Below are 10185 nucleotides of genomic sequence, written 5' to 3' on the forward strand. Positions count from 1 at the left end.
CTTTAAAAACGCAGGAGTTGAATTTTCTTTTCTTTTTTTTAACTATGTATAGAATGGAGACATGGCCGTGGTGGCCATTTAACATTAGCCGATGAAGATCTGACCACGAAAACTCAGAGTGGATGGCGTCGCTTGAATACGCTGCGGCATTACGGCGTAAAAGACTCAGCCGTCATGAGTCTCGTCACCAAGCAAAACGACAGCTTCAGTTCTAATTGTAAGTTTCATAATTATTATTCATAGATAAAATAATTTTCTAAGTAACGTAGTAAATCGTCAGATAGTATTTTTCTGTTCTACATTGAACGGTTTGTTTATTTCGACAGGTACGGGTAACGCGTCGCTGAATTCGGTTTCGCCAATCGTCAACAACTACGATGTCGAACAGGGCATACGCTACTGGCACTTAGTGAAGCCGCAAGACGATCAGAACTCACAGAAAGACCACAAGTCAATCCCGGAAATATTTCTCACTCGGCTGCTGTCGACTAAAGTGAGTTTACATACAATTGTATATCAGTTCATATCTCATAATAGGGGATCATCATGAGAACTGGATTAAAAAAACAACATCCCTAGGTCTAGTCCGATTAATCGGGTTGGTTTATCAATCATTTTTTTCATCGCAATCAAAAGTTTTAGTTGAGTTTGATGGGACTCGATGAATCTCGGATTTAAATTCAATTAAAGTTTGCGCATTTGTAATTTCACTTAATTTGCCTAACGATACCGCAACGATGTCTTAAATTATGTACTTATATATATAAAACATTCTGGATATATGACCATATTTAAAAGTATTTGAATCAATATTTTGATAAAAGTTTACGGCATGGCGAAATACTAGTCAATTCAATGAAAACTAATGATTTCAGTTTCTCAGTTTCAAATCTAGTTTGATGGGAATTTTAGAAGACAAGCCTAAAATCTATTGTCCACATCATGAATTATAGTTTCTTTGTATGCTTGGAATATTAGCAACAAATCTCACTAGTACCATTAGAAAGGAGTTTCTAGGAAAAACAAGCAATAGTATTATGGAAGTAGTTTCGAAAAATCAGCGACTAACCTAAAATAACAGATTCTTCTTGAAAAAAAAAACAAGATCCAATGGAATTCCATTTTTTTTACAAAATATGTTCAGCATATTAAGTTGTTACAAGCTAGTAGCCTTAACTTATTAGTCTAGTCATATATTTGTTTAAATTTGATGAATAGTTATGCAAGGAATGAATACAACTTATTTTTATAGCATTAATTCATATAATATAGTGGCAAAAAATATTCGATTAATCAGTAAAATGTTTTTATTCACCACTTAAAAATTTTAACCAGTTCCCGGTCCTAAAAAACCGAAATTACACCATCTTGTATCATTGAATCCATTCTTACGGTCTTGAACTTGCCGTAAATATAATTATAATTATTCTCCTCGCATTACGCCTTTTTTTATGATGGCGAAAATAAGACAGTGCACCCGAACGTTTCTTGAGTCATGTGTTCCAGTGATGAAAGGGTCATGAAGTAATACTAGCGGACATAATATGATGAACAGACGTGAAAACGCCCTCGACAACAGACGTTTCCGTAAAAGACTGTCTGAAAACTCCCTTTTTATTTTCCCACGCTTTGCGTGGGTTTCGGACGCTTTTTTTAAAGAAAAAAAGTCTCTTTGTCGCTGAGTATGTAATTCTTTGAATTAAGTCACTTAATAAACATTCATATCCATTAATTATCCATGAAACCTACAACTGATGATATTTATGAAACTCTATTGCGAAAGAAAAGCCGTATGTAGGTAACTTTTGTAAGCCGAGAGCACAATGGCGTTTTTTCCCCCTAATATAAGTAGTCTTCTCACCATAAAAAGACAACACCTTGTAAGTTCATTGAAAACGATGATAAGAACGCATTCGTTATATAAAGCCTGAAATGCTTGGACAACACAACGCAATCCTTTTACTTTAAAAACGTCACAATATCCAGGTGATGGGGGTAAATCACAGAAATACGTACAATGCTGCCTGGGAATTTGAGCGTAAATTTGTAAATTCTTTTTTGAAGAAAAAAAATATAATTTCTCGAAAAAAGTAGTTTCTTTCACATGAAACAACAAATAAAAGTCTGAATAATATCTATTCACTGCTACTCAATCGTGAATATCGCCCATGGAAAAGCATCTATTTAGAATATATTTACAGTTTCCCATTGACCGTATTCATCAAAGCGAATTTTTACTGTGCAAATTTTGATATGAATAGCACAGATGTTTATTTAATCATTTTCTTTTATCGCCTCGTAAACGCTATTGAAGGATATACATACAAAAACAGAAGAAAAGAAAACGCTTTATTTCTTGTCTTCATCGAAGAAATGAGCCATTGGAGTTGAACTAAACAAATACGAGTTTTCAACCAAAAAAAAGCTATATAAGTAGGAGGAGTTCTTATCTGCACACTCAATATTATAGGGTCGTTTTCTCTCTCGAAATCAATGCTATCTTTGGTATTTGCGTGTGGTTATCGGGAATGATTTTCTTATACGTATTATTATACGATCTCGTTTGTCAGGGAACCGTCCAGAAGTTCGTCGACGATTTTCTGACGACCATCTTAACGGCTAATGAAGCTCTGCCTCCAGCGGTCAAGTGGTTATTCGATCTGTTGGACGAAGCCGCGGCAAATCATGGCATCTATGACCCAGAAGTTCCTCATGCGTGGAAAAGCAATAGGTGAGTACGCTATTACTGAAACACAACAAAAAATTTATTCTGTGATGATAGTTACCAGAAATGTGAAAGATTCTTATTCCTTAGAGTCTGCAATATTTCTCGAAATTTATTTGTGTATGACATGGTTCACAGTGACCTAAAACCAGGGCTGGACAAATCGCCAAAAATTTACATGCTCAGTCGGGCATGCAACTTAAAACAATAGATGCCCGAATTAGTATTTTTCATTCCCTGAACATATTATTACAGGATATACTTACTGTGCTTAGAAAAAATTTAAAAATATATATTGGCTTATTTGCCTAAAAAAATTCGAGAGAGCATAATTTTTTCATCGAAATTTAATGAAACGGAAGTGTTTAAATATTACTGTTTATCGTATACCCGCGTCAGACACGTTTTCGAAAAAAATATATATGCCCAGTTTTTATCAAAATTTTCCCATGCCCCGGGCATATCAGGCAATAGTCCAGCCATGCTGGATATTGAAGGCAATGAAAAATGATCAGGGAAAAAGTAAAATATTTGTCAAATGTCAGGAAAATATGCAAATATGTGATGAAAGTCAGAAAAAAAATTCTGTCTAGGGCAAAAGCTGAAACTAGAAAAACAATTGAAAGGTTAAGATTTAAAATTTTATTTCGTCCTTCGGGAGTTTTGTCAGAGAAATTCGGAGAAATTTGCGTGGTTTGGTAAGGCAAAGTCGGGGAAGTTTTTGAAATTTAGTTTGGGAAAACTTTCGAATTTTTTGGTCAAGGAAAGTTTTTGAAAGTCGGAGATATTTTTGAGATTTTTTTCAGGGAAAATAATGAAACAGATTTTGTTGGGAACCTTATATGTGGAACTTATTTTCGAAAGGAAACATTTCCATTTTTATTCAAATTCATCTTTTTATTCAATTTTCACTTTTCCCCTTCCAATATAGTAGATATTTAAATATTTTCCTACTACTCCTATATGCTACCTGCTTCTTTTGTTGTTTGTACTTTTTTAAAAACAGTTCATTTCAGAGGGGAAATACGTTTATACTTTAGTAAATGTGGAAATGCTCACTTTTGAAAATGAGCTCTTCATATATGTTAGGCTTTATACAACAGAAAATGGTTTTAAAAGAAACATCTTTTTTTTTCTCTCGTGAATCAGCTTGCCGTTGCGTTTCTGGGTGAACTTCATAAAGAATCCGGACTTCATCCTGGACGTGTACAAGACACCAGTGGTCGATTCCTGCCTGTCCGTCATAGCACAAACCCTAATGGACGCTTGCTGTACGTCGGAGCACCGCCTAGGAAAAGTAAGTTTATTTACCTCCTTCTCTAACCAGTCATTCCTGGAAATATAAGCTCGTAACCACATACATAATAGATATGGAGAGTTATTTCGGCATGTGTTTTCTCCCTCAATGGCGTCAATAAATATCGCTAATGCAACTCCGACGTTTCGATATATTAACGACTTCATCTTTTGTTTCTTCGTCCCAGCACTTTAGATGGGAAGTAAAAAGGTCGCCATTGTCTCGTCATCTTTACCTTTTTCTTTGAGGTTTTCGGTGTCTCGTTTTTATTCTTATTTCTTTTTTCCCCCCATGATTTATTGTCGGAGTCTCTTATAAACGAGCTACACCCACGTGTTTCCTCTCGTTTGCATTCCGTACCACCCGTTGAATGCACATTTGCGTTTAAGGTCGAGGGAGGAAGGAAGCCACTATGACCAGAACCAATGCATCATTCATAACGCGATGCATTAAATTGCCTACATTAACTAGTCCTTCATCATTATATACCTTTTTTTCGAGTCGAATGTTTATTTTATATTCTATTCGGTGCCGTGAAGGACTAAAGATTTATTTATGACACTGTATCATTTACATGCTTATAAAAATTATACAAAATCTCTTGAAATTTTTTTTAATCAAAATGTATGCACATATGTCCTGGCTGTAATTATTAGATTGAGTTGCAAATGCCGCTTTACAGAAAGTAAAATAGTCCAGAAAATAGTTGGAAAAGTCTTTAATCATTTACAACGTTATATGGAGCTTCGCTTGACCTTAAACGATAAGCTAACTAACTAACATACAGGGTACCCTTTATCCTAGAATAACTAGCGAAACTTTGATCCCAGAAGCGTACTTCCAATTGAAAAAAAAATATCCAAATATTGTGTAAGTAGACCTAAGGTATGTCATTCATATTGCATGGGGTTGTATAGTTATTGAAAGAAAAAAAAAAACTTTCTATTCATTCACCATATTCTAAAAACTCCAATAGAAAAATTGTTGCCCTACTTTTCCTGAACCCAAAAAATATTTTGTTTTAAAGGGCAATATTCAGTGAGATATTTGAATTCGAAAATTGCTGAAAACGAAAGAAAGAACCATATAAACTAACGGACAAGCTCATTCTACTCTTCATATACTCTGTCCCTTTTTTCATTCTCCGCTATCTCAGCGAATATTGCTTTTGAAAGCATTGGATTTTTTTTAGTTCACTAGAAACAGTGCAACAACTACCTTGTTGGGTTTTTCGGGACAAAGTGACCAAATAAAAAACTTAATTGTTTTATTTTAATCACTATACAACCCCCATTTTTCTTAGCTTTGAATTCCTGTATCTACCATGACTTACAGAAAAAAAAAAAAAAACAATTGCGCCTACAAAAAATAAAAAAATGTTTTTAGTTAGTTTCTAAAATAAAATATTCCAATGGTCGAATTTCATCGCCGTTTCTCATTGTGATAATTTCTCTAATAACTACAGGACTCGCCATCGAACAAGTTATTGTTTGCCAAGGACATTCCAACATACAGGAAGATGGTAAATAGATTCTATCAGGACATTGCAGCTTTACCTCCTGTCACCGACCAGGAGATGTGCGTTGCCATGCAAGCACTATCTATGGTGAGATATGAATATAATATATCATCTTCATTTCAATTTACACATGAAATAATATTCAAAGATGCAAAATATTATTCACGATGAAATGCAATATACCTTAGTTACATTGAATAAAATGTTTAATTGATTCGTTACTCTAAATTATATTTAAAATGAAATATTCTCTCCGCAGTTCCACGTCGGTGAGTTGGATGTTGTGAATGCATTAAGAGAGCTTTACGTCTACGCAGCCAAATATAGCGACCAGGTAAGCAATATGCAAATATGTTTACAATATACTGTAGTCAAATGAGTTAATACTTTATAGAATCATTCTAACTTGATGAAGTGAATTAATCTCCACATTTTACTGATTTTATCGAATGTTTAAGATTTGTCGTATTTACCTTGGAATACGCACTTAAAATTTTATCACATTTAATATATGTCTTAATATTTCTGACTAAACTTTTTTGACAAAAATTGAAAATTTGGAAAAAATAAGGAGAAAAAATGCTTTCTGATATTTTTTTCTTTGCAAGAATCTGGGTTAATTTTATGGAAATCAAAATACATTTGTACATATATACAAAAGATTTAGATTTCGTTCAAGCCACCTTGTAGTGGAGTGACTTGCAAATAAAGTTTTTGGTTTGATATTCCAGTGAAAAACATGAAAGAATAGCCAATCTATGGTGAGATATTCGAATAATTCGAAATTATCATCGAAAAATTCCAATACTCTAAGAGTTAAAAAAAAAATTATTAATTCATAAGTTTTACTGGAGTCATAAAATACGTTTTGAATAATTAGTGATTATTCTAAAAATAGTTTCATTACTGAACGAGACTGACTCGAAAAAATATATATATATAATATGTAAAGTTTAATGCGATATTTAAATGTTATGCCTCTGTAAAGTGGTTTATAGCATTACATTTTAATTTACTACACAAAAAGGGTCGACACAGACAAACCCATTAACATATTTTTTGTGATCAGGTGGTGCCAGAAACCGATATTATTAGACTCCGTCGGTAGAATTAAAACAGGTGACAGGTTTGAAGATTTACTGAAGGTGATTTTGAGTGAAATGTAAAATATAGTTGCAGCAGTTGCAAATATTTTTAAAAGATATTGTTATATATAGGATTTTATACGATATTTATCGAAGTAAAGGATATCGTTGTGTCGAAGAGTTTAACATTGAACTACAGGTGATTCAAAACAACATTTGACAAGAAATACCGTAGAGGAACATAACCTTTTCAGTTCGCAGGCCAGATATACGTTACTTCTGCTGCTCACAGGGCCAGAAACTTGTATATGTAGGGTTTCTATATGACTCATATTTTACGGGACATTCCCGTAGCATCGGCCATCCCAACTTGCTTGTTAGTTGCCTCGTTTGTCTCTTATTTTCAACGAGGCTTTACTCAAGTTTTTATTTTAAAATCAAGAAATTGAGGTTATTTTTATAACTCATAAATGATATTATGACAATTATTACTCTATCATAACCAATTATAGTCATATGAATATATTGATTTTACATATTTGTGAAATATATAATAAAAAATAAACAAAAAATAATAAAATCTAAGAAAAGATCAAATGCTAGTGAAGTTGTTGATAACAGCCAATCGACAAATGTCAAATGAAAAATTGCCAAAGACAACTTTTGCCTTTGACTATTTTTTTGTCTTCAATCAACAATTTCACTAGCATTTGATCTCTCTCTTTTTGGTGATACTTGTTCACTTTATTTACTCATATTCGACATTTTATTAATGGTCTCTCTCTCTCTCTCTCTTTTTGGTGATGCTTGTTCACTTTATTTAGTCATATTCGACATTTTATTTGCTATTTTTGTGAACTTATCTGAATTTGACAATTTTTTTGCAGTAATTGGTGACATCCCATATCAATCACGATTTTCGTATCTTTATGATCTTTATGCTTTATGAAGGTCAGCTTACGTATTTATCGTGTTCTGGGTTTTGATACTATTGTACCGGAACACCTTTCGTGGGCCGGGTGGAACCTCTTGGCAGGCCACATTTGTCCCGCGGGCAGGAGTTTGGGATGCCCCTGTAAATACTTAGTTCATCATTATAGCGAGGTTTGACTGCATTCGATTAATGACTAATTATCCAAATTCTTTCCAATTTTATCTCATTCAATTTTTTCTCCATTGTAGGTTCTGGAAGCCTTGGAAATGGACCAGTACTGCCAGAAGATGCACTTAGCCGAGAAACTCGAAACGGTAGCATGTACTCTCGAAGGCGAAGAAACATCGGTGTGTTAGCACAAGACATTACACGAGTTGTGAAGAAAATGATCATCGCTGCAGGTCAGCGATTCGGTGCTTAATATACCCCTTTCTTCGGGGAGGGAGGGGAGGAAAACCAATATTTTTCCTTCAAGGAGAAATTGAAAAATTCCTCAAAAAAAGACGAGCATTTCCAGAGGAAAAAAAGGAACCCGTTAGTGTATGTGGTGTGCGTGTGTCCTTTATATGATCTCGTCAAGACGTTCAAGAACTGCGCGAAAGAAAGTCACACAAAAGTCCCTAGCCTCTACTACTATACATTCCCAGTCCGATATAATGACTGAATACACACAAAAAAAAGACAGATTTTGAAGAAATTTTTCTTTTCTTTTATGTTCTTGAATCACCAAGTCCGAGCCAATATTTTGCCGCTGAAACTGTGAAAGAGTCCTAAAAGAAATAAGAGAACTGATTAATTATAATATGAGTTAAAGAGACAGTATTTTTGGAACTGAATACTAAAATTTAAAAAAAAGAAATGAAATAAGAAATATATTTGATTGGAGAGAGTGGCTGCAGTGCCTAGGGATTCAACCTGAACTTTATCTGAGAAAAAAGGTAACTATTATATATATTATAAATAACTTATATACAGCAAAAGATTTTCCTTTCCGGTATTTTTCGTTTTCGTGATGCTATTGTGCGTACGTGACTGGATATTTATCGTTATTATTATTATCGAGCAAAAGAGTTGTTGATGGTGTGGAATTCGATTTTCACGGGGTTTTTTGTTTTCTCCTCTAAATAAGCGCCCAACGTATATTTTACTCATTATTTTGTGGCAGGGTTGGACAAAAACTGTTTTTGGTGTGAATGTGTTGTTTTTTGTGTTGGTGGTACGTGTTTAGAAGCGCATAAGAGAAGAGACTGATGACGACGGCTGTCCACGAAATTAAAAAATAATGAAAGGGTTCTTAGAACCCCATAAGGACTTATATACGGAGATTATAAATTATTCTGTGTATAAAAGATAAATTAAATTTCTTAAATACGGAGAAGAAAAACTGTTTGTTATTAATCAAAAGAAAATTCCTTGTTCCGACAAAAATAATTATCATGGAAAATATCGATGATCGTTTGTGTATTTTTCTGTATGTAATTTTTTTTTTGTAACTTAAATACATTATGTAAAAAAAACCTTTTCGTATTTAATGTTATTTCGTTTCGACGTATTCATTGTGCTGTGGTCGGTGATTGAATATTTTTTGTTTTGGATTTTATTCAGCATTCGACTGATGAAGACCCCATTACGAGGTGAAGAATAAAAAAAAAAACAAATGTTGTGTTTATGTTGTGCGGATCTTGCAAGTTACTGATGTCCTCATTGACGTATATTTACTGTCTGTTATAAAAGGGTAGTGTAAAAATTACAAAAGAAAAAAAAAAGCGGTGCATACAATTAATACGGTGTTAATTTTTTCAAAGAGTGCTCTTAAATGAAGAAAATTCTAGCAGTCGTTCAAAGTGTGTTTTAATTGTTTTTTCCTCCGAACGAAATCGATTTTATGATTTTTCTTAGACATGAAATGCCTTTCTTTTTTTATTTAAAAATATATACACAACTTCTATTTATAATTTGCTAACTAATCTGGCATCTAAATAGAACCTGATTTTTCTGGGCTTTCTCTGAAAAATAATGTATTACGTTGCCAATTATTTTTCCTTTCTAATATTAGAATATTGATAACCTTAAATAACTGTTAATGTACAACAATACTTTTTACCACGTGCATAAATTATTGCACATATGGTTACGTTTTCCATTCATTTCCAAAAAAAAACTGAATACCGTATGAAAATATTATAATATTTTAAAGATTCGTTGACTTATTCCATGAGTATGTCGAATAAAACTGATCTAATAAGGTTTTTTTCCTCCCTTTGCCTCCATCCGTAAAAAAAGCCTTACAAATTTTAAAATCAATCGTAATTTCATCTAGAGCAGAGAGATTTTTCGTAAATCCCAGCGATGAAATTTCCTACGACAAAACATTTAAATGAAAAATATGCCCATACTTAACCAAGACTTTTTAATAGAAAAGCACTAATTTTATTGTTCTCCGTCCCGATCATTCGAAATATGATGCAAACCCAGTTTCAATGAGCATCAATAATATGTGGACCAATAACTAATTGAAACAAAAAGAAATCTATCAAAACGTAATGATAACTTTACTATACAATAATTAATTGGAAAATAGTCCTTTGTGTGGAATGTTCATTATTATATAAGGTGTTTTCTTTG

The 10185-nt window shown here is 33.2% G+C and overlaps 1 protein-coding gene across 7 annotated transcripts in view; it reads left to right on the plus strand.

The window, feature by feature from the left end:
• The window catches only part of LOC149078684 (plexin-B-like), a 316513-nt gene extending 308106 nt beyond the window's left edge, over positions 1-8407 (plus strand). For all 7 annotated transcript variants that reach the window (XM_089240827.1, XM_089240830.1, XM_089240832.1 and 4 more), the window contains 7 exons: positions 53-217; positions 327-493; positions 2571-2731; positions 3875-4022; positions 5488-5628; positions 5801-5875; positions 7809-8407. In XM_089240827.1, the coding sequence (XP_089096953.1) occupies positions 53-217; positions 327-493; positions 2571-2731; positions 3875-4022; positions 5488-5628; positions 5801-5875; positions 7809-7916 (965 nt within the window). In that variant the 3' untranslated portion in view covers positions 7917-8407. The remainder of the gene's footprint in view (positions 1-52; positions 218-326; positions 494-2570; positions 2732-3874; positions 4023-5487; positions 5629-5800; positions 5876-7808) is intronic.
• Positions 8408-10185: the final 1778 nt, after the last annotated feature.

This window comes from Pholcus phalangioides, unplaced genomic scaffold (assembly GCF_987345545.1).
Source record: "Pholcus phalangioides strain wild (caught in Gottingen) unplaced genomic scaffold, Ppha-v1.0 ptg000013l_1, whole genome shotgun sequence".
Lineage (NCBI taxonomy): Eukaryota > Metazoa > Arthropoda > Arachnida > Araneae > Pholcidae > Pholcus > Pholcus phalangioides.